The 25,411-nt window shown below is 44.9% G+C and overlaps 1 protein-coding gene and 1 long non-coding RNA gene across 3 annotated transcripts; both read left to right on the forward strand.

The window, feature by feature from the left end:
- Positions 1-13,894, forward strand: LOC140720831 (uncharacterized). 2 transcript variants are annotated; one of them, XR_012097263.1, is made up of 3 exons: positions 1-211; positions 4,819-4,995; positions 13,519-13,894. It is a non-coding gene; the product is annotated as an uncharacterized lncRNA (long non-coding RNA). The 2 variants fall into 2 exon arrangements; XR_012097264.1 differs by having other exon boundaries at positions 4,819-4,991.
- On the forward strand, positions 13,895-24,325 carry LOC140720830 (uncharacterized). Its single transcript, XM_073035674.1, has 4 exons — positions 13,895-15,991; positions 16,244-16,374; positions 22,316-22,526; positions 24,043-24,325. The coding sequence occupies exon 1, from the start codon at positions 13,919-13,921 to the stop codon at positions 15,275-15,277; it is 1,359 nt and encodes a 452-aa protein (XP_072891775.1). The 5' UTR covers positions 13,895-13,918; the 3' UTR covers positions 15,278-15,991; positions 16,244-16,374; positions 22,316-22,526; positions 24,043-24,325.
- Positions 24,326-25,411: the final 1,086 nt, after the last annotated feature.

Below are 25,411 nucleotides of genomic sequence, written 5' to 3' on the forward strand. Positions count from 1 at the left end.
CGTCAGCATTTTCCGAGGCTCCGCCCAACGCCCGTGACGCAATAAGCAGATTGCGCATGCTCACATTCCCGGGAACGGCAGTGTTGTTTTTTCGTTCTTTGTGAAAGCGGGTCGGCGGTGAGATCGGGATCGGGAGGGGGTTCTCGCCCCCTTGGATGGGGAGCCGGAGACGGATTATTCTCTGCGGGGCAGCAGCAACAATTTCCCTTCGGTGAGTATTGAAGCCGGTCCCGAGCGGGGATGTCTGACGTTGGGTGGTGAGTTAACTTTCCCGAATTCAAACAAGATCAAGCCTGCAGATGCTGGAAATGCGAGCAACACGCACAAAATGCTGGAGGAACTCAGCAGGCCGGGCAGAATCTAGGGGAAGAATACAGTCGACATTACCGGCCGAAACCCTTCGGCAGGACTGGAGAATAAAAGGTGGGGAAGGGAGAGAGAAACACAAGGTGATCGGTGAAACCTGAAGGGGGAGGGGATGATCTTTCCCGAACTGGCGGCCTCGCCTCGCTTCCTTCACAGAATCTGCCGGGATCGGTCCGGTTTGTGAGACATTCACACCGAACCGTCTGAGATGAGCCACCGCTCAGCCCCTGTTGTTCTGGTCCTATTAGGACGATGAAGTAAAACATGTTTCCATATTGTTACTGACAGAGAATTGTATAATTTGTGTTCCGTGTGTTATCTGAATGTACTTGCCTGTGATGCTGCCACAAGTCAGTGTTTCTCTGTCCCTGTACCTTCCCGTACTTGTGCACTTGGCAATAAATTCAACAGGACCTGAGAAATCTCAGTGAGATTTGATTAGTGATGATCACCTTGGCAGCTCGGTAGGTCGAATGTATGAGACAGTACACTGTTAAATGCAAAACCCTGAAGAGTGTTGATGATCAGAGTCCGAGATCATCGCTCCCTGAAAGAGTCCGCACAGATTGATCGGGTGGTTAAGAAGGCAAATGGCGTGGTTGTCTTTATCATTGAGTTCAAAAGTTGGGAAGTTATGTTGCAGCTTTATAAGATTAATTAGGCCACATCTGGAGTGTTTTATACAGTTGTGGTCGCTCTCATTCTCTGAAGGATATCGGGGCTTTGGAGAGGGCGCTGAAGAGGTTTACCAGGATATTGCTTGGAATAGAGGGCCTGAGCTATAACGGGAGGTTGGTCAATCTTATGTTGTTTTCTCTGGAGCCGTGCCGGCTGGGGTGAGACTGAATAGACGTTTATAAGATTACCAAAGGATTAGAAGCAGTGTCTCAGAAAGGCAGCGTCCATTATTAAGGAACTCCAGCACCCAGGGCATGCCCTTTTCTCACTGTTACCATCAGATAGCGAGGTAAAGAAGCCTGAAGGCACACACTCAGTGATACAGGAACAGTTTCTTCCCCTCTGTCATCTGATAGCCAAATGGACATTGAACCCTTGAACACGACCTCACTTTTAAAACATATAGTATTTCTGCTTTTTGCACAATTTTAAATTTATTCATAGAATAATAGGAAATCTACAGCACAGTACAGGCCCTTTGGCCCACAAAGTCGTGCTGACATGTCACTACCTTAGAAATTACTATGGTTACCCATAGCCCTCTATTTTTCTAAGTTAATTTTTCTCCAGTGCCGCCAGGTTCCTAACCAAAAATCTTTGAAAAGACCCTATCATGCCCACCTCCATAAACATTGCCGGCAGCCCATTACACCACTCTCCACCACTCTCTGACTAAAAAAACTCACCCCTGATATCTCCCCTCTACGTACTCCCCGGCACCTTAAACCTGTGCCCTCTTGTGGTAACCAATTCAGCCCTGCGAAAAAGCCTCTGACTACCCACACGATCAATGCTTCTCATAATCTTATATACCTCTATCAGGTCACCTCTCATCCTCCATCACTCCAAGAGAAAAGGCCGAGTTCACTCAACCTATTCTCATAAGGCATACTCCCCAATCCAGGCAACATCCTTGTAACTTGCCTCTGCACCTGTTCTAAGGTTTCCACATTCTTCCTGTAGTGAGGTGACCAGAATTGAGCATAGCGGAGTGTGACCAGGGTCCTATATAGCTGCAACAAAACCTCTCGGCTCCTAAACTCAATCCCACGATTAATAAAGGTCAATGCACCGTATGTCTTCTTAACCACAGAGTCAACCTGCATAGCAGATTTGAATGTCCTATGGACTCAGACCCCAAGATCCCTCTGATCCTCCACACTGTGAAGAGTCTTACCATTAATGCTATATTCTGCCATCATGTTTGACCTAATAAATTGAACAACTTCAAACTTATCCGGGTTGAACTCTATTTGCGACTTCTCAGCCCAGTTTTGCATCCTTTCAGTGTCTCGCTGTGACCTCTGACATCCCTCTACACTATCCACAACATCCCCAACCTTTGGGTGATCAGCAAATTTACTAACACATTGCTTCACTTCCTCATCCAAGTCATTTATAACAATTACAATGAGCAATGGTCCCAGATATACATATACTGTAATTTTTATTATTTTATTTTGTGTTTTTTTTTCGTCTATACTATGTACTGCATTGAAATGCTGCTGCAAAGTTAACAAAGTTTACACCACACACCAGTGATAATAAACCTGATTATGAATCTGTGTGGACAGACGATATATTTTTCCTGGGGGTTGAAATGTCTAATACATTTAAGGTGAGACGAGATATAAGCGGCAAGTTTGTCTTTTTCCACAGAGTGGTTGGTAGCTGGACTCTCTGCCTGGCGTGGGAGATCCCACCAGTCACGTGATCCTGTTTGCCCCTCCCATTTATCCACAGATGTACAATCTCTTTGCTCATGCTCACTGTCTCCGGTTGGGTGGTGTTTTCCTTTCTGCTCAGTACTGAAGCGGAACGTCTGCGGGATTGGGAAAGGGTCCTCGCCTCCTGGGTCAGGAAGCCAGGGGTCAGATCGGGAAAGGGTCCTCGCCTCCTGGGTCAGGAAGCCCGGGGTCCGATCGGGAAAGGGTCCTCGCCTCCTGGGTCAGGAAGCCAGGGGTCAGATCGGGAAAGGTTCCTCTCCTCCTGGGTCATGAAGCCAGGGGTCAGATCGGGAAAGGGTCCTCGCCTCCTGGGTCAGGAAGCCAGGGGTCAGATCGGGAAAGGGTCCTCCCCTCCTGGGTCAGGAAGCCAGGGGTCAGATCACTGTCTGCAGGCCAAAGATATCGTTTTCCCATCAGTGAGTATTGAGACCGATCCCGAGTGGGGAGATCCAATGTTAGCTGTGAGTGCCGAACTGAGGGCCAATTACTCATTTATTTTCCAATTATCTGGGCTCTTCAAAAAAATGTGGATTTCACTTAATCTGCATTGAACGATCCAACCCAGGAGCCCAGGCTGTTTATTTCCACAGAGTTGAAATTAGAGACCCACCAACAGGTCACGTGAGGCTGTTTAATGCAGATCTACCCCACCCTCTGGTTTGTGACTCAAGATCATGTGGTGTGTGGTCAGAGTCCCCGGATGTGAGGTGATGCTTCCTCCATGTTGTGTTGGGGAGTCTGATGTTGGCCACTGAGTCCCTTTAACTTCCCTCAAATTGTCTCACTTCCTGAGCCTCCTCACATTTGTCCTTGAGCTTTATGGCTGTTGTCTTCTCCTGGATTGGGGTGGATGGGAAAGAACGACCCAGGTTGTGGGGATCTTTGATTTCACTACTCTAGGGGGAGAATGGTTTCTGTGATCTACTGATCTGGATCCAAAGGTCTCTGCCACTCCTTGCAGTCACGAGCAGAGCAGCTACTGTGCAAAGCATGAAGTGTCCAAATGGGAAACTTTCTATGGTGTGTTGATAAACAATTTGGTGAGGGTTCAAAGTATATATGGCAATGTTTTTGTTGTTTGTTCTAACTTTGTCAATTTAAGATCCTTTATGCAGTAGTGTGTACTATTTATTCAGTATCTGTGTATTGCTGGAGAACCATAATTGATCGTCCTTGCTTTCTGCTCCACCTGGTTCCATCTGCTCATTCCCTGCCCATCTTGTTCAACCTCTGTCCAGTCTCTCTCCCACCAACTTCAGTGACATGCATCAACTATCTGGGTCAACCTTGGTCCACCCTGTATCATACCTCTGCAATGATATATATCGGCAATCTTTCTTGTCTTCATTGTGAAGTATTCTTTCACACCTTCGTCCTCACTGAGTTATTTCCTGAATCAGTTTTTGTCAGCTGGAAAGTTAGAGGGTCATCCGGTACCAGTTCTGTTGTGCATTGGTGTGGGAGAGCTAGTTTTTGAACTGTGACTGGCTGACACACTGCATCATATTACAATCAGCAAAGAGTACTGGGAGAGTTGCTGCTTGGACTCTAGTCCTGTGTTGGCTTTGACTTTGGTTACTGCTTCTACAGATGGGGCTGAATGGTCGTCCTTCTGCAATGAAGCAGAAATTTCGAGCAGCTGGACATTGGTTGTGGGGAAATCCCCGATTGCACTACACAGTGTGAAATGGGAGGACAATGTGCGAGACTCTCAGGGTCGGTGAGTGGCAGATTAAGCTGTGTGATTCTGTGAGGTTGGGTCCTGGGATATCATAGTTTTTGATCCAGGTAAAATGGACGCGAGGATCGAGCTGCTTGTGCTTACGAGGTGTTGAGCAAGTATTTCTGGTCTGGGATCAGATATTTGTTTTTGGAGTTCCTTTGGAAGCAATGACTGCCAGTCTGAGGAGAGGATGAGTTCCCATTCCATCCTCACAGGGACAGGTTATGAGTAAATGGGCAGTTCCATTTTTACAACAGTAGAAATAGACCCGTGAGTTTGGTGTTCAAACTGTGTTAATGTGCTTCATTATCTCTCTGGTTAAAGTGAGAACTGTGGTGAGAGGTTTATTGGAAGAAAAACCCCAACTGGAAGCAAACCACAGCTGAAGACGAGGGAACAGCAACAAGTGAACCAGCCCGAGGACTGAGAGCATCAACTGGAGAGAACAACTCTGAATCAACTGACTCGGAGTTCTCATTGATTCAGTCGGAAGAAAGGTTGGTGAGTCTCATTTAATCAGACACTGGTCCTTTAGACATTACATACTTGTACAAGGGAAGGTAGGATTTAGTTGGAGTGGGACTGAATGTGCCCAGAATAACCAGTTATGCTTCTGTCAGACACAGTTGCAATCAGTCCAGGTCTGGTAATGTGCTTCCAGCAGCCCAGCCCTTTAAGACCACTCCCATTCTGTCGAAGTTGAATCCGGATTAAGTCACTCAGAGACCGTATAGTACAAACTCTTTATTTCAAGCACCCGGGGCTCACTCAGTTAGTCACTCAGACAGGAACAGACTGTGACTGTTCCCACCCAATCCACCAATTCCCCTCACACCACAGATATATCTGTCCAGATACTCCCCACACAGGACAGGCTGGAGCCAAAGTTATTTACTATGATAGCCCCTGAAGACAAGTTACAAAATAGTCATAATGGCTTACACACACAGAACAGACTGAAGCTGTCCTATCTCTACACATGAGTGCACAAGGAGATAAGCATCCTGAAACCCTAGCTAGCTACCCTCAAGAAGAAATATGGCTCAGCATGGCTTAGTACATCTGTTGATCATCAGGAGTTTCTTTCAGAAAAACAGGCTGCTATTGTTTAACGAAGTGTTAACCCTTTTACAGACTTTATCATTCCCTCCTTTACAGAGAAAGCAACCGAGTGGAGCTTTGACTTCTCAGTGGGTATAACATCAGTAGTTAGAACAATGAGAGGTACAACCATTAGGACATAATGCAATATCATGCCCCACATATTACCGAACAGGCCTTCGAAGAGCACCATTTCGACCCTTTGGTGAACCCGTGTAAATCCTGCCCTACTCTCTTGATGCTGTCCGTCTCCTTTGCAGTGTGCTCGGAGAGCGATGTAACGTTAGTAGACTCATCAGGGATATAGGCGCAGCATTCTATGTCAATAATAGCACAGGTTCCCCCTTTCTCAGCTGGGATAAAATCTAAAGCCTTATGATTCTGTACGACTGTTTGCCAGATTGCAATCATTTCAGTGGATATTTCTGTTACTTGGGCCTGTGTTTCTGTCAGGGCCCCTGCAGTATTGTGGCCAGCTCCACAAGTGCTGTATCCAAATTGATTATCTCTTGTGAATTCCTGGCTACTCCATAGGAGAGAAAAGCGATCAGCCAAAATCACTCAGTCTCAGTTACTCCTCTCCGCTGCTGGGCTCCTGCAGGTATGGCCAAGATGCATGTTTCCCAGTGTAGGAAGTTCCGTCTGGTGGGGGCCTGAGATACCATCCCTCAAAACATTGACAGCCACAGTCATCACAGACTGGACCACAGTTCCTCACTCTCTTCCCCAGGTGTTATTTGAAAAAGCCCAGGCTGAGAGTTCCTCACTGTAGTTGAGCGGGATTACTGACATTTGAATCATACTTTTCCCATACTGAGGAATTTCGGCACAAACCCAGCAGGCCCCTGGTTCTACCTGCTTGGCCCAGTTGTGACAGAGAGACAGAAAGGTGTTAACATAGGGGCTCCTGTGTGCTGGGGTAAGCCCTCTTAAAGACATAGATACAAACACCACTGTTACGGTTTAATTGAACCAGCAGCTATAGTCCACACCTGGACTCTGGTTTTGATGTTAAAACCACTGTCTTTATTCGTATCTACTTATAATATAACAAATTAAGCAAAATAATCAAAAGTTTAAAAGTGTTATGAGCACACATATGTGTAAGTATAACTCCCAAACCACTCAGCTCAGGGAATACCAAGCTGAAAGTCTTGAGATGGTAAAGTATGAAAGTTCAGTTCATCCACGGAATCAATGACGAGAGAGAGATATTTGTAATCCAAGGTGAATGTCGAGAGAAGGCAATTACGTTGAATTCCACAAATTCCACAGTGGTAAAACAGGATAACAGTCGCCGTAGGTCTTATCCGTCGTTGTTCTAAATCCACATACGAATTATCACCAGAAGTAGCTTATTGCAGGAGTACTGTCTTCAGAAGGAACTACCACCCACGCAAGGGTTAACACACAGGTAGATTCCGCAAGGTACTCCCAATCCAGATCCAACACACAAAGTATTACCGACGGTGATTTCCACAGAATATCCCTTCTCACAAGTGGTTACCACATCACACACCCGAATCCAGCTAAGGGTTAACAAAAGTGGTAGCCACGAGATACTCCAACAAAATCCCCATTTGGATTATACGAATCATCACCAACAGTGATTGTTCACAGGGCTACCTCTTCAAGTGAATTACCACCCCCAAGCAAGGGTTAGCACAAGTGGTCCTCACAGGATACTCCCAAACCAACAGATCCACTCCAATGGATCAAACAAAGTGACAATCACACATTCGGTATACACTGGATCAATAGTCAACCCACCCTTGTGGGCATAGGAGAGCCCAAACAGTGACCTTTGGCCACTAGGTCCTTTGTTTCGAACCTTCCATCTTCTTTCTTTCTCTCTGGCTGACTGTGTTTGTGACTGTCCTTGCTTAAATAAAACAAACTGCGAGCTATTGTTACGTACCCCATAACTGGGTCACTTACCAGCAAAGATAGAGAGGTCCGCTGAAGTCTGATGGTACTATTTTTAAACGTTTTTATTTAAAAAGGGGCACAAAAGTAAGGTTAATACAAACATTCAGATAATATACGTCGTCAATACTCAATCTAAAGCGCGGGTATAGTAATAATCAACAATAAGAAGTAGCTCTATCGTTTGTCTAGGGGTAAAAATATTGTCCGATAGAAATATCAAAGTCTCTGGAGTTCATGCAGGCTTTTAGCCTTTTGGGGACCGCTGGATTTCACGTGTTGGAGAGAGAGAGAATTTTTGGTGAGAAAATAAACTTGCCAGCCTTTTGGACTCAAATCGTTGAATCGGGAATGTGGGTTCCCCATTGTCAGTTTGAAGTCCTTTTCGGTGTTATCAGCCACTCGCTCCCCAGGCTAGGGGAAACGAACCACACGTGGCTTCCGAATCGCTTCCCATCATCACGGGAGCGATGAGCGATGGTGTCTCCTTCTGGTGCGTCGCTAGGGTACTGCCTCCTGCAGTCCCCTTTTTATCTTGACTTGCGGAGTTGTAGATGTCAGTCAAGGTAGGGTGATACAATCCCCACCCCACATTGCCCGAGGGTGTCCATGTAGCCATGATAGCTGGCACGTAGCATAGAATCGCAATCCACAAAGGTGTCTCCAAGAAAGAATGGTCAAATCCGTTGCGTTGTCTCTCTTTCTTTTCCTGGGTCCAAGACCTGAATTAATAGCGATCTTGCGATTCTCAGGAAGGAGGGGGCTGGTATCATAACACTATATAAACACAAGCTGCGAGCAAGTGTAAACATGCTGCCTAGTCAAATAGTTCTGCCCCCTCTCTCTCTTAGTAAGAATCAAACAGGAGAATATTAGTTCTGGGGTTGATCAGGATTTAAAAGTCGGGTCCTAATAATATGTCAAAGCTCGTCACATTCGATTTTGGTCATTGTCAGGCCAATCCATATTATTTGTATTAATAATGTTGGCTAACTTTGTAAGCATTGGAGCAGTAAATCATTATTAATGGGTATTTGTCCCCCCAGTTTAAAGGCTTGGTCTCCTGTGAAAGTGCTGTAGCAGGCCACAAATCACATCCAGGGTCATTATGCCAGACATGGGCTCGGAATCCCATGTTTCCCTATCAGTTCAAACTTTAGACTGACGTTCCTACCCTTCCCTCCTATCTGGGCCGGCCTTGGTTTGCTTACGTTGTTTTTCCTGCTCTCGTTTTTGGCGCTCATCCACCCATTCACGCTTCGCTTTTAGCGTCTCCCAACCTTTGGCGTTCCTTCTGCAGTACATACCTCTATCCCTTTCTCACATGCATTATTCCTCCAACTTGCTGATAATATACTGTTCCACTTTAAAGGTATGTCACATTCAGAATTTTTTCCAGTTAGCCGAGGATTTCCTTCCACGCTGCTGTGCGGTGTTGGGAAATCATGTACAAGGCAAGTTACAGCAGTAGTTTGCCATTGCCTTCTGCTGGGTGAGTTGTTTTGTTCACCAGCTCTAACCCAGCACAGATGAAAGTGTGCAAGGGAGTCGGCTGGATTCGAACTCGGGACCTCTCGCCTCGAAGTCCAACGCTGAAGCCACTAGGCCATCAGTGGCATAGCTGGCAAAGTTCCATTTTACATCTGCCTTTTCCTTCCATTCCCTTTTCAACAATTTCCACTTCTTTCCTCAGTTCTTTTTCAATATCAGATTTACTGCTTGTTCTCATGAGGTAATAACGCAGGCTCCCCCACCCCCCTCCGTCCGTGGCCACATTTTGAGTGCTGCACTCAACATTTGAAAATCTTTTTCCTTGTCTGGAAAACTCTCACATAAAATTGTGTAGGGCTGCTCCTGGCACACTCGTATCAATAGACTGCAATTGACCGATTATCTCTAAGTAATTTATCAGGCACAAAGCCTCCTGCTCAATTAACAATCAGATAAATTTACCCGGCAGGCACCTCCTGCTTAATTGATGAATTTACCTGACTTGGCTGCTTCCTGCCCACTTAGTAAAGTTTACCGAGTACCGCCTCCTGGCCACTTAATAAATTTTATCCAATACTGCCTCCTGCCCACATAGTAAAAATTTTGCCTACCTTATACGAGTCTCCCGACAGATTTTTTTCCCGATCCTGTTAAGGTATGTGATCAGCCTTGGGCGAGGCACCGTACGTCCAAAGGAACTGACGGTGAGTGACAAATGTAAATTACCTATTGGGTACCCGGTCAGCCTCCACGGTCCCCAGAGTGGTCCAGATGCTTACTCAGCCCATCTGCTCGGTGCTCTGCATATTGAGATCCTGTTCATGATGCCAAATGTTAAAGCTGAATCTGAATAAAACTCGAGAGAACAGCTTCTTATTGACACCACAGTTTATTGCACATTCTCCTGCAGGAGTTTGAGCTCCTGTTGTCAAAGGGAAGGCACGTAAGCACTGCCACCATCTGACAAGTTGACTGACTTGGGTTACAGCCGTATATTTATTCATCGTACACCCCATGCATTACTATTGCAAGATGTTATTTGAATTGGTACACCCACCAAGTGTGTTGGTGCAAATCTTAATTACAAATCTTAATTGCAAATCTTAACAGAGTTTGCTATGAGAGAGTGCAGATGAACTTGATCGAACTCGGGAGATCAAAGTACTTATCAACAGTGATTTGCTGGCTGTGAAACTAATTACCTCTCTGTATAAAATTCACTATGCACATGTCACTGGGTAAAAAAATGCACAGTACATGATTTATGTGCACACTGGTCATTACAAATTAGAGGGGACATTGGTGGGAAGGTGGGGAGACCTCCAGTGTCCCTGATACCCTCACCTACAAGATGTGCATCCAGCTGCAGCTTGTAACCCTGCACTTTAAGGAGTTGGAACTTGAAATGGATGAATTCCGGATCATCCAGGAGTTGGAGGGGGTGATAGATATGACATGAAGAGAGGTGAGTTACACACAAGGTGCAGGACACAGGAAACTGGGAGAGAGTCAGGAAGGGAAATGAGGTTAAATAGCCATCACAGAGTACTCTTGTTGCTATCCCACACAACAACAGGTGGAACACTTTAGAAAGTATTGGGGTGGATTACCTGGCAGAGGAAAGTCAAAGGAGTGATAGGGGATTCATTAGTTAGGGGAACAGAACAGGAAGGGGACTAATAACCTAGTGGTAAGGCTGCGAGAGCAAGTGTGGTGGAGGGGGGTGCTGATGTGGTTAAAATGATTTGTAGGGGGAATGGGAGCCAGAATGACAGGACAGATAGTGGAGAGGGTGATTTGAATTGAATTGACTTTCTTACATACATATACATGAGGATTAGAAGTCTTTACGTTACATCTCCATCTAAATGTGCAATGTGTAATTTATAGTAATTTATAATAAATAGTTTGTGCATAGAACAGTCAGTATAACATAGATATGCAATTGCATCAGCATGAATTAATCAGTCTGATGGGCTGGTAGAAGATGATGTCCCAGAGCCTGTTGGACCTTTTGCTGTGGTACCGTTTCCTGAATGGTAGCAGCAGGAACAGTTTGTAGTTGTGTTGAATTTGGTACCCGATCTCCTTTGGGCTTTTTGACACACTTGTCCCTGTAAATGTCCTGAATAGTGGAAAGTTCACATCTACAGATGCGCTGGGCTGTCTGCACCACTCTCTGCCATTTCCTGCGATTAAGGGAAGCACAGTTCCCATACCAGGCAGTGATGCAGCCAGTCAGGATGCTCTCAATTGTGTCCCTGTAGAATGTCCTCAGGATTTTGGGTCCCCGTCCCCAACTTGTTCAACCATCTGAGGTGAAAGAGGTGCTGCTGTGCTCTTTTCACAACACAGCCGGTATGTACACACAATGTGAGATCCTTGGTGATGTTTATGCTGAGGAATTTAAAGCTGTTCACCTTCTTAAACCCAGATCCATTGATGTCAACAGGGGTTAGCCTGTCTCCATTCCTCCTGTAATCCACAATCAGCTTTGTTTTTGTGACAATGAGGGAGAGTTTGTTTTCTTGACACCAGTCAGATGTTGTTCAGACCTCAGATAGGGTCAGCAATCAAATGATTGAGCATAGTGCGATGACTGTGCTGAGCTGTGTATATCACAATGCAAGAAGCATCATAGGAAAGCCCGATGAGCTCAGGACAGGGAATTATGATATTGTAGCTATTATTGGAATTTGGTTGCACCCAACAGTCTGAGGAATTTAGAGGAACAACTTTGTAGAGAGATTGCGGACCATGCCAATAAACAAAGGTTGATTCAGTAAGTGATTTTAACTTTCCATATATTGAATGGGACTCCCATACTGTAAAAGGACTAGATGGGGTAAAGTTTGTCAAATGTGCCCTTAATCAGTATGTAGAATCTCTGATATAGAAGTGAACAATAAGCTGTTAGGAAATGATCCAGGGCTGGTGACAGAATTTGTGATCATAATGCCATGAGATTCAAAGTAAAGATGGAAAAAGAGAGGTCTGGATCATGGGTTGAGATTCTAAATTGGAGAAAGGTCAATTTTGATGGTATCAGAAACATCTGACAAGTGTGGTTTGGAACAGGCTCATTCCTGGCAACAGAGTTCTTGTAAGTGGGAGGCCTTCAGAAGTGAAATTTTGAGGATGTGGAGATTGTATGTGCCTGTCAAAATAAAAGTTGAAAAGTTACAGGTGCAGGGAACCTTGCTTTTCAAGAGATATTGAGGCCCCGGATATTTTGTTCCTCCAAATGCCTCAGACTGTTGGATGCTACCAAGATCCATTAATGACTACAATATCAGGATTCCACACACTGAGCTCATCTGGCTTTTTTTTTTAAGTTGTCTGCTGTTGGTTTCTAAAAGATTCCCAATAGTCTTTGCTCTTTTGTTTGCCCTCTCTTTGGCTTTTATGTTGGCTTTGGCTTCTCATTTCAGTCACGGATATGTCCTCCTGCCTTTCCAATGCTTCCACTTCTTTGGGATGTATCGATCACTCAGCTCCCGAGTTGCTCCCAGAAACTCCAGCCATTGCTGCTCCGTTGTCACTCCTACCTTTTCCCATCCAAACAAGTTTGGCCAGCTTCTTTATCACAGAAACATGGAGAAGTTCAGTCCAGAAACAGGATATTTGGCCCATCTAGTCAATGCCAAAAAACATTTAAGCTGTCTAATGCAAATACCTGCACCGGGACCATCACCCTCCATACCCCTACCATCCAGGCTCCCATCCAAACTTCCTTTAAATGGTGAAACTGAGCTCATTTTCACTACTTATATTCATCTCATTCCACACTGTCACGACCGGTGAAGAGCTTTTCCACATGTTCCCATTAAATTTTCACCTTCCCCACTTACCTATGACCTCTGTTTGTCATCCCACACAACTTCAGTGGAAAAAGCTGCTTGAATTTATCCTATCTATACCCTCATAATGTTGTATACTTCTAAGAAATCCTCAAAGCAGTGTACATTTTCCTTGTTTATGTTTTGAGCCGTTTTTAGGTGTATAAGATGATGAGGGGCATTGATCGTGTGGATAGCCAGTTTTTTTTCCCCAGGTCTGAAATGGCTAACACGAGAGGACATAGTTTTAAGGTGCTTGGAAGTAGATACCGAGGGGATGTCAGGGGTAAGTATTTTACACAGAGTGTGGTGGGTGCGTGGAATACACTGCCGGCTATTTGTGTGAGAGTGTTTCAGTTACTGTGGGGCCAGGCACCCATGCAGCTCAGTGGGAACAGGGAATAATACCAATGGAGAGAGTCAAACTGAGCCAAGTCACAGATTGGAGATGGCAGAAATGCCCCATTCTTAGAGAGACAGGAAGAGCATCAGAGCGTTCAATGCTCATTCCAGATACCAGCACTGTGCCCAGTTAGAAGATGATTTCTCCATCCAAATTGTGTTGAACTTCACTGTAACAGTGTGATGTCAGTTCACACCTTGACAACTCACGTGATCTGAAATGTTGTCCTGCACCCATTGATGGATTTTTAAAATCTTTTTACAGGTTACAAATGACAAGAAATTTGTCTACGGAAATCTTGAATATAGTTTTGCTGTCTCTGTCCAGATATTTAAGAAATGGAGCAAGGGATTCACTCGATCATCCTTCCTGTTCAGACTGTGGGGAGGGATTCACTCGGTCATCTGACTTACTGGCATGTCCATCATTTTAATCAGGGGGGAAACCATTCATCTGCTCAGACAGTGGGAATGGATTCAGTCGGTCATTTCAACTGAATGTATATCAGCAAGTTTACACTGGGCAAGGCCATTCACCTGTGCTGTGTGTGAGAAGGGATGCAGTCAGTCTTCCCACCTGTGGACACACCAGTCAGTTCACACTGGGCAGAGGCTGGTCATCTGCTGAATTTATGGGGTAAGGATTCATTCGGTCATCTGTCCTAATGGCTCACAAGCGAGTTCTCACCGGGGAGTGGCCGTTTACCTGTTCGGACTGTGGGAAGGGATTCACTTGCTCATCTAAACTGAAGATCCATCAAAGAATTCACACTGGGGAGAAACTGTTTACCTGCTCAGACTGTGGGAAGGGATTCACTCAGTCATCTGAACTGAAGGTACATCAGAGAGTTCACACTGGGGAGAGGCCGTTCACCTGCTCAGTCTGTGAGAAGGGATTCACCACATCATCTCACCTACTGATTCACCTGTCAGTTCACACTGCAGTGAGAGATTTCACCTGCTCAGTCTGTGGGAAGACATTCACTCAGTCATCTAACCTGCAGAGACACCAGCAAGTTCACACTGGGGAGAAGCTGTTCACCTGCTCAGACTGTGGGAAGGGATTCACTCGATCATTCAACCTACAGAGTCACCAGCGAGTTCACACTGGGGAGTGGCTGTTCACTTGCTCAGACTGTGGGAAGGGGTTCACTCAGGCATCTCACTTACGGAGACACCAGTCAGTTCACACTGGGGAGAAGCCATTCACCTGCTCATTCTGTGGGAAGACATTCACTCAGTCATCCAACCTACAGACACACCAGCGAGTTCACACTGGGGAGAAGCCGTTCACTTGCTCAGACTGTGGAAAGGGATTCACACAGTTAGGTAGCCTACAAACACACCAGTTAGTTCACACTGGGGAGCGGCCATTCACCTGCTCAGACTGTGGGAAGAGATTCACCACATCATCTCACCTAGTGACTCACCAGTCAGTTCACACTGCAGTGAGGGATTTCATCTGTTCAGTCTGTGGGAAGAGATTCACTCAGTCATCTAACCTACAGAGACACCAGCAAGTTCACACTGGGGAGAAGCTGTTCACCTGCTCAGACTGTGGGAAAGGATTCACTCGATTATTCAACCTACAGAGTCACCAGCGAGTTCACACTGGGGAGAGGCTGTTCACCTGCTTAGACTGTGGGAAGGGATTCACTCAGGCATCTCACCTACGGAGACACCAGTCAGTTCACACTGGGGAGAAGCCATTCACCTGCTCAGTCTGTGGAAAGACATTCACTCAGTCATCCAACCTACAGACTCACCAGCGAGTTCACACTGGGGAGAGGCCGTTCACCTGCTCAGACTGCGGAAAGGGATTCACACAGTTAGGTAGCCTACAAGCACACCAGTTAGTTCACACTGGGGAGCGGCCATTCACCTGCTCAGACTGTGGGAAAGGATTCACCACATCATCTCACCTAGTGACTCACCAGTCAGTTCACACTGCAGAGAGGGATTTCACCCGCTCAGATTGTGAGAAGGGATTCACTCAGTCATCTGATCTGCTAGCACACCAGTGAGTTCCACTGGGGAGAGGCCATCGACCTGCGAATGTGGGAAGGCATTCACACGATCATCTCATCTATTAAAGCACCAGCGAGTTCACACCACAGATCATCTGCTCAGGCTTTGGGAAGAGATCATCTCAACCGTCTCCACCAAAGCTGCATCATTGTGTTCCACTTGGGAGAGGCCGTTCACTTGCTGTGAATATGGGAAGGGATTCACTCAGTAATCTAACCTTGTAACACACGACCGGGTTCACATTGGGGAGAAAGTTTCAATAAGCTGTAGGCTGGATATTTTTCTATCCCCATTGCTGAATGCAATTTCGAGAGTGACTGGGGAATCTAGTACAAGTGGGCATGACGTAAGGTTTGCAGGGCGCCCATTCAGAACAGAGATGCGGAGAATTTTTTTTTTGTCAGAGGGTGGTGAATCTATGGAATTTGTTGCCACGGGCAGCAGTGGAGGCCAAGTCATTGGGTGTGTTTAAGGCAGAGATTGATAGGTATCTGAGTAGTCAGGGCATCAAAGGTTACGGTGAGAAGGTGGGGAAATGGGACTAAAGGGCAGATTGGATCCACTCATGATGAAATTGTGGAGCAGACTCGATGGGCCCGAATGGCCGAATCTGCTCCTTTGTGTTATGGTCTTATGTGATTTTTTTCTCATGTGTGTTATTCCTGTTCCTCCTTCTGTCCAAGGTCGTGTTAATCTCAGTGGGTTTGAGTGTAAGTAGTTTTTTCTAAACTTGTCATTTCAGTTCTTACTTATCTTTGTAAATTTTACTGATTGAAATGGGACTAAGATATTTTCATTAAAAAAAGTCAATGCCGGTATTGATGGAAGTGTTTATTGCCTTTGTTGTAATTGCTAACTATTGAGCTCTGTTCGGCAGTTTTTTAAAGCCTTGAAATAAATTTTGTCAAAGGTTTTCCCAATATTGCACTACTTTCTGTTGCTTTTGCTTGTTGATTTTTCAGATACGTGGTTATCACGAGTCCCGGTGAAGGGTCACGGCTGGAAATGTTAATTCCCATCCATAGATGCTGCCTGACCTGCTGAGCTTCTCCAACACTTTGTGTGAATTTCTCTCGATTTCTTGCATCTGCAGGTCTTCCTGTTTCCCAGATATTTATATGTTTAGTGAAATAACAAGCCGGCCGTGGGGTTGTGTGGCTCTGTTGGTAAAATATTAAATAAAATCATTAGATAACAGGTGGCATAGGGTTGGGCAGTGTGGAATCTGTGGGTAGAATTAAGGAACAGCAAATGTACAAAAAAATCCTTGATGGTAATTGTATAGTGACCCCAAAACAGTATTTGGTGCACAAATTACAATGAGAGATAGAAAATGAGTGCCACAAGGGCAATGTTACAATAGACATGGGGGATTGTCATGCAGGAGATTAGGAAAATCAGGATGGTGTTGGTCTCAAGAGGAGGAATTCCTAGAATGCCTACAAGATGCATTTTTTTTTAGAGCAGCTCGTGGTTGAGCCCACTTGGGGATCAGCTATTCTGGATTGGGTGCTGTAATGAACCGGAATTAATTAGGTCACTTGAGTTCAAAGAACCCTTCGGGACAAGTGATCTTAATATGATCAAATTCACCCCGACATTAGAGAAGGAGAAAGTAAAGTCAGATATGAATAAAAAGAGAATTATAGAGGCCTGAGAGAAAAATTGGTCAAAATTGATTTGGAAAGAACACGGGCAGGGATGAAAACAGAGCAGCAATGGCTGGAATTTCTGGAAGCAATCTGGAAGTGACGGGATATACACATCACAAAGAGGAAGTAGTATTCTAAAGGTAAGGTGACAAAACCGTAGCTGCTAAGAGAAACCAAAGACAACATAAAGACCAAAGAGGGCACAGAACAAAAATTACTAGGCAGTTAGAGAATTGGGAAGTTTTAAAAATGAACAGAATGCAACCAAAACCATTAAGAAGGAAAAGATGGAATACACAGATGAGCTAGCCTGTAATATTAAAGAGGATACCATTTTTAATTTCAGGTACATATTGTGTAAAAGAGAGACAGAAATGGATATCAAACCACTGGAGAATGATGCTGGAGAGGGAATAATGGGGTGAGGGTGAAAGGTGATGGCTGATGAACTGAATAAGTATTGTACTCACTCTTATCTGTGGAAGGCACTGGCAGGAATATGGAAGTCCCAAATGTCAGTGGTCAGAATGTGTAAAGTTACGTTATTCGGGAGTAAGTAGAAGGAAAGGCAATGGGCTGTGATTTTTTTTACTGGAAGGAGAAATCGATATTCATGCCTTCAGGTTGGAGCTACGCAGGTGGAATATGATGTGTTTCTCTTCAACCCTGAGGCTGTCAAGTGGAGCAACTCCAGCCATTGCTATTCTGCCATCATCCCTGCTAGTGTCCCTTTCCAATCAACTTTGGTAAGATCTTCTCCAGTGCCTCCATAGTTCCCCTCACTCCACCAATAATAATGCATCTTGTTTTACCTTTCCCCTCTCAAAGTGAAGGGTGAATTCAGTCATGTTATTATCACTGTATCCACATGCTCCCTTTACCAAAAGCTCCCCAATCAAATTTGGTTCATTCCAGAATTAACTTTTCCCTAGTGGGCACAATTGCAAAGGGAAGGTAGGTCACATCCGGAATTTTCAACTTAGCAGGCGATTTCCTCTGACGTATTGGGAAATCGTATGCTAGGCTAGTTACAGCAACGGCTTGCCATTGTTGTATTTGCCTTCTGCCGGGTGAGATTTTTTTTTAAGAGATCACCAGCTCTTAACCCAGCACAGATGGGTGCCGGCTGGATTCAAACTCAGGACCTCCCGCCACTGATGCCACTACGCCACCAGCCGGCTACACAATTCCAAGCTGATCTAAAAGGTATCTCATTGGTATTTTCCAAATTCCCTCTCCTGAGATCAAGCACCAACCTAATTTTCACAATCTACCTTCACCCATCACACTCATGGACTATTTGTCTCACTCCCATCGGGGGTAGATACGCAGCGTCCTCACCAGGACTACCAGCCTCTGGGACATCTACTTTTCCCAAGCAGTAAAGCTGATAAATATCTCTACCCTCTAACCCACCCTTCCACAACACCAAACACCTCTATCATTTCCTGTCATCTTATATGCAGGCATCCTATGCCGAGCGTCACTTTATGAACATACAATCAATCCATGCACAGTATATAAGCTGTGGATATATGTTGTTACTGTTGTGTTTCTGTGTTGCATTGGAGCCGGAGTAATAATTATGTCGACCTCATTTACACGTGTCTGCTGGAAATGGAATTAAACAACCCTGAATCTTGAAGAAACATTTCAGCAGGCTGCAGCGTCACATTTCTGTCTCTCAGCGTTATTGCGCCAGAGCGCCACCTGGTGACAATGGAGTCCACAAATCAGGGGGTCCTGTTATTGTGGTAAATCACCATCAAGTGGCAGTGTTGTCCACAAAAGGGAGAGGTTTACAGCGATAAGAAGGGGTGTAGGGGCTGGAAGCCAACTGCAAGTGGATGAAGTGCCAGAGATGCCCCAAACCACTCTCCTCACCACTAGTCAGGGTCCTAAACAGTCCTTCCATATGAGGCAACTTTTCAACATCGTGCTTGTTGGGGTCATCTACTGTTTTCAGTTTTCCAGGTGTGGCCTCCTCGACATTAGTGAGACCCGATGTTCTCTCTGCATTCTGCACTCTGTCCCGATGCGATTCTGCAGATGTTGGAGATGCAGAGTAACAGACACAAAATGTTGGAGGAAGTCAGGAGGTCAGGTAGCTTCTATAGAGGGGATAAAGCAAAACAGAGATTTCCTGCCAAGACCCTTCATCAGGACTGGAAGTGGGAAAAGCCGGAATAAGATGGTGCGGGGTGTGGAAAGAGTCCAAGCTGGTAGGTGATAGGTGAAGCCAGATAAGAGTGAAGGTGAGTGGGTGGGCGAGGTGGGAGATGAAGTGAGAGGCTGTGAGGTGGTAGGTGGAAAATGCAAAGGACTGAAAAGAAGGAATCTGATACGATAAGAGAGCGGGCCATGGGACAAAAGGAAGTAAAAGAGGAACCAGAGGGAGACGATCCGCAGTGGGGAAGAGAGAAGTGTGGAGACAGAATGGAGGAGACGGGCCTGTGGGTTGATGAAAAAAAAGGTAGAGGTAGAAGTTAAAGATGTCGATGTTCATGTCATCAGGTTGTAAACTACCCGGATGTAATATGAGTTGTTGCTCCTCCAACCTGACAGTGCTCTCATCATGTTAGTTAAACAATGAACCGGAAGTGAGAGTGGATTAATAATTGTCCCCCGGGATCACTATTAAATCAATCCTCTCTCACCTTAAACCGGTGCCCTCTGGTTGTTGATTCCACAAAAATGGGGTAAAAGAAAAGTAAACATATAAAACGTACAGCACAATACAGGTCCTTCAGCCCACAAAATTGTGAGGAACATGTCCCGACATTAGAAATTACTGGGCTTACCCATAGCCCTCTATTTTTCTAAGCTCCATGTACCTATCCAGTAGTTTCTTAAAAGACGCTATTGTAGCCGCCTCCACCATCGTTGCCGGCAGCCCATTCCACGCACTCACCACTCTCTGTGTAAAAAACTTACCCCTGACATCTCCTCTGTACCTACTCCCCAGCACCTTAAACCTGTGTCCTCTTGTGGCAACCATTTCAGCCCTGGGAAAAAGCCTCTGACTATCCACACGATCAATGTCTCTCATCATCTTATACACGTCTATCAGGTCACCTCTCATCCTCAGTCGCTCCAAGGAGAAAAGGCCGAGATCACTCAACTGCGCACATTCCCCATTTATGTACACTCATAGTGTGGAACACCTGCATAATGTCACCTCAATCTCCAGCACTTCAAGGTGTGAAGTCCCAACCTGCCCAACCTCTCTCCAGAACTCAGTGCCTCGAGTATCGGCAGCATTCTCGTAAATCTTTTCTGCACTTATTCCAGCTTAGCGTCCTCTTTCCTATAACTGAATACAATAATCCAGGCGTGGATACCCTAACAAAATCCTAACCCTAATGCAACCTCACCTGCCTCTTCTTCAGACCATGAGCCATGAGATATCAGACAGGGGCTGGTCAGTCAATCGAGTCTCCTCCGCCATTCGTTCCTGTCCAATTGATTATCTCTCAACCCCATTCTCCTGCCTTCTCCCCATAATCTTTCAACATCCATTTAAAATACACTCAATGACTTGGCCTCCACTCCGTCCGTGGCAATAAATTCTAAAGATTTACCACTCCCTGATTAAAGAAAATCCTCCTCATCTCTGCTCTCAGTGGATGTCCGATACATTGAGGTTGTGACCTGTAGTCCCAGACTCACACAGTATAGTGTGCATCTTCTTGAGAGCCACGCTGTCGAGGCCTTTCAATATTTAATAGGTTTCAATGAGATCCCCTCTCTTTCTTCTATACTAGCGAGTACAGGGTCAAAGCTATCTAACGCTCCTCATTCGTTAGCCCTTTCGTTGCTGGAATCATTCCCGTAAACGTTCTCCGGACCCGCTCCAATACGAGCACATCTGTTTTTGCAGGTTGTAAACTGTTCACAATACACGAAGAGCGATCTGACCAATACGTTTTAAAGCCACAGTGTCACATCCTTGTTCTTATATGCTAACATTACAGTTGTCATCCTTCATCAACACAATCTGCAAGCAAACCTTTAGGGACTCCTGCTCAAGGATTCCCAAGTACCTATGCACCTCTGATTTTTGAATTTTCTCCCATTTATTTATTTTTTCTCTACGCCCTTATTCCTTCCACAATTGTACATGACCGTACATTTGCATACACTGTACATTTCCGTACATTTCATCCACGACTTCGGTGTCCGTTCTCCAAACCTATCGAAGCCATTTTGCAGACTGCAGGTTTGCTCTAAACTATCTGTCTCTTATCTGTATCAACTGCAAAGTTCTGTGGATGCTGGGAATCCAAGCAACACAAACATAAAATGCTGGCGGATCCTAGGAGGCCAGGCAGCATATATGGGAAATAGTAAACAGTCGACGTTTCGGGCCGAGACCCTTCATCAGGACTGGGGGGAAAAAAAGATGAGACGTCAGAGGAAGAAGTGTGGGGGTGAAAAGGGTAGAAGAAGTGGTCGGTGATGGGTGAAACTGCGAGAGGGGAAGTAGTGAAGGAAAAAAAAACTTGGGATTTTATTTCCTTAACGATTCTCGAAAAATCATTGCTAATGCCTCCACATCTCTTCAGCCACCTCTTTCAGATCTCTGGAGGGTATACCATCTGGTACAGGGAACCTATTTACCTTCAGACCATCTCTGTTTCCCAAGAACCTTCTCCTGAGTAGTGTAACTTCACACATTCAGTCCACTGACATCTGGTACTTCCGTATTCCTGCCGGGGTCTTCGAGAGATAAGAGTGATGTATAATACTTATTCAGTTCATCTGCCATCACCTTACACCCCGAGCCCATTACTACCTCTCCAGCATCATTTTTCAGTGGTTCGATATCCATTTCCGCCTTTCTTTTACACTATAATTACCTGAAGAAACATTTGGTATCTCTTTAATATTACCGGCTAGCTCACTTAAGTGTTCCATCTTTTCCTTCTTAATTATTTTAGTTGCATTCCGTTGGTTTTTAAAATCTTCCCAATCCTCCAACATACTAGTGATTTTTGTTCTATGCCCTCCCCTTGGTTTTTATGTTTTCTTTGATTTCTCTTATCAGCCACGGTTTTGTCACCTTAGTTTTAAAATCCTACTTCCTCTTTGTGATGCATAGAGATTTGAGGGGCGAAGAACATCTCAGGCAGAACTACAGTCAGCTCGACTTCTTCGCTCTGCAGAGAATTCTTCGCCCACAGAGTGGTGACTATTTGGAACTCATTCGCAGGGACAGTGAGAGGTGAACAACAGGGTAGGATTTGAAAGATCTCTTGTGGAACAGAATCACTGGCAGGGTCCAGCCGACCTGAGTTGACTCTCTACTGTACACTGGGTGTGTTATAAATTCACTAAGTACCAGAGACAGTGTTTAAAATAGAACTGATTTATTTGTCACAGATCAAGGCCCATTACAGGTGAATATGCAGCAGAAGAAACTCCTCCCATGCCCAGTGACCAGGGTGCAGAACTGGGTGTGGTGAGCAGCAGCAATAACTGCAGAGTTCAGCACCTACAGTCAGTCTCGAAATTGTATTCAGCAACGGTGATGGACAAATATCCAGCTTTCAGCTCATTGAAACTTTCTCCCAGTATGAACCGGCAGTATGTGGTAAGTGTAACACGCTGTAAGGTTTCACTGCTAAAGTAACGGCCTCTCTGTAATGTTTTGCTGCTGAGGTAATGGTTTCTCTGTAGCAGCAATGTTTAGGTTACGACTAGAGGAAATAGGGCTTTCGAGAGTGGGGCTGTGCAATGAAAGAAATATTCTTTTTTGTGAGTCTGGAAGAGATTTTCACGGTTTTTTGCTGGGGAGAGATGAGAAGACGTGAATGGAGAGAGCGGGCCCTTTTTTTTTCAGTTTCTTTACTAACCCTATAGTCAAAGTAAGAATTATAGAGCTGAATCGTTTAATTGCATATTGTGTATCGTTTGTAATTTCAGGGTACTGATCTGTAACATGGGACACATCACACAGCATCCACCCAAATGAGATTTCTGAAGTTTGGCCGGGCCGGGCTGGGAGCTATCACCCCGTATATTAAACTGCCAGCTGAAGTGAGGCTTCCCTCATTCACAGCAGATGAACAACCTCTCCACAGTGTGAACTCAATGATGCACTTTTGGTTGACTTGGCTGTGAAAATCTCCTCCTAAAGTCTGCGCAGGTGATCAGTCTCTACGCAGTGTGAACTCGCTGGTGTCTCAGTAGTTGAGATGACCAAGTGAATCCCTTCCCACACACTGAAGCCTGAATTATTCTTCTCCGTCCAGGCTACGCCGTAGGCTCTACGTAGCCGCGTACCCGACGCTGCACCCTAGGCTGTACCGTATGCCGTAGCCTCACGCGTACATTCCTAAAAATGTAACTACGCATCGCAGCGACGCAGACGACAAGAAATGTGATTGGCCCAGCTGGTAGCAGCCAATTTCCTTTTCTTTTTCAATCTTTTTATTGTTTCAAATTTAATAAGCATAGCAATAATAGTAATGATATAAAGAGATCGGGATTACATTAATAACGGTTAACATGTAAAAACACCAATTCCAAATGACAAATATCATTTAACCTCCCAATCTCATAGCAAGTAATAATGAAAAAGATATTTTATAAGGGGAAAACACCCTAAACTAGAAAAAAAAAACTAAACTAAATAAAAACAAATAGACAAAGATTGGGCTGTCATATCACAATGTCTGAAACTATTATTTGTCATTAACTCCGCTCCTCTATACATGAACAAAACCTTATTACACAAGATTCGGAAAGGGTCAACTTACATCATATGAAAGTATTGAATAAATGGTCTCGGAGTCTCTTCAAATTTAACCGAAGGATCCACAGTACCACTCGTATTTTTTTTCTCCAAGTTTAGACATGCTAAGGCTTCGGAAAACCTTTACAATGTAGTAGGGGGATTGCAATCTTTCAAGTAAAATGGGTCTTCTGGCTAATAATGTAACAAATGCAATTAGAAGACAAGCTGATGAGGATAGTTGACTAGAGTCTATCACTGGTAGTTATATTGCATTATTGCAAATAATATTGCAATAATAGGATGTGGTTGTAAATCAATACGCAGAACTACTGAGATAATATCAAATATATCTTTCCAATATTATTTTTAGAAGAGGACAAGACCAGAACATACCTTTCAATGAAGCTACCTCGGAATTACATCTATCACAGACAGGATTTATATGGCAGTAAAAATGAGCTAACTTATCCTTGGGCATATGAGCCCTATGAACACCTTAAATTGTACGAAGGCATGTCTGACACACAGTGAAGAGGTGTTTCCTAATTGAAGAATTTTCTCGCATTTCTGTATAGGTAAAGGTATCCGAAGTTCTCTTTCCCACCCATTCTTAATTTTATCAGAAGTATCTAAGTGTATTTTCATAATTAAATCATAAATAAATGACAATAAACTCTTCTGATATGGATTGGAACTTTTTTTCCCCGTAACTTCAATTTGATGTGATATCGGAACAGAAAGTAAAATAACATTCAAAAAGTTTCTAATTTGTAAATATCTGAAAAAGTGTGATCGAGGAAAATTATATTTATTAGAAAACTGTTCAAAAGACATAAAACAATCAGCCATAAATAAGTCACGAAAACATAATTTTCCCTTTGTTTTCCATAAAAGAAAAGCTTGATCAATTTAAATGGTTGAAAAAAAATCGATGTAATAGAACTTGACAGTATATATTTATTCAGTCCAAAAAATTTACAAAATTGAAACCATTGTAGCGGTGTGCTACACGCAGCGCTAAAATAACGACACGGAGTCGGTAAAATGCAGTCAAAGATAAAGTTTATTCGAACTTCACAGCCTTGCTATTAAAGCCTCACTCAATCCGCCCTCCCCCGCGCGGATGCTTCAAGAGGCACGTACTCTCCCTTTGTGTTGGCTAATTGTGAGCCGGTTCGAGTGTGCTAGTAAGTGGGTCGCCACATCACCCCCCCCCCCCCCAGAACCGGCGATACACCCCCCAATGTCCACAGTCTGGGCCGGACCCTGTTTGGGAGGTCGGCCTCTGCGGCGTGGTGTCGGAAACTCGACCGGTTGCGCCAGGTCCACATGGGCCGGGTTGAGTCGGTCCACCGTGAAAACATCCTCTCGCCCCCCAACGTCCAGCACGAACGTGGACCCGTTGTTCCTGAGCACCGTGAACAGCCCCTCGTAGGACAGCAGGGCGAACAGGGGGCGCATGATTCGGGCAGCTGAAGGGAGGAAGCGGTGGTAGAAATTGACCATACCTACGAATTCCTGAAGGCCTTTGATCGTGGTGGGTCGGGGGAAATGGCGGGCAGAGGGGTTGCCCCGTCTGTGGTAATCCTGTGGCCCAGGAAGTCAATGGTGTCGAGCCCGAAATGGCATTTGGCCGGGTTGATAGTTAGACCATAGTCACTCAGCCGGGCATAGAGTTGACGGAGGTGGGACAGATGCTCCTGACGACTGCTGCTGGCTATGAGGATGTCGTCCAAATA

The sequence above is a fragment of the Hemitrygon akajei genome, unplaced genomic scaffold, assembly GCF_048418815.1.
Source record: "Hemitrygon akajei unplaced genomic scaffold, sHemAka1.3 Scf000047, whole genome shotgun sequence".
Classification (NCBI taxonomy): Eukaryota; Metazoa; Chordata; class Chondrichthyes; order Myliobatiformes; family Dasyatidae; genus Hemitrygon; species Hemitrygon akajei.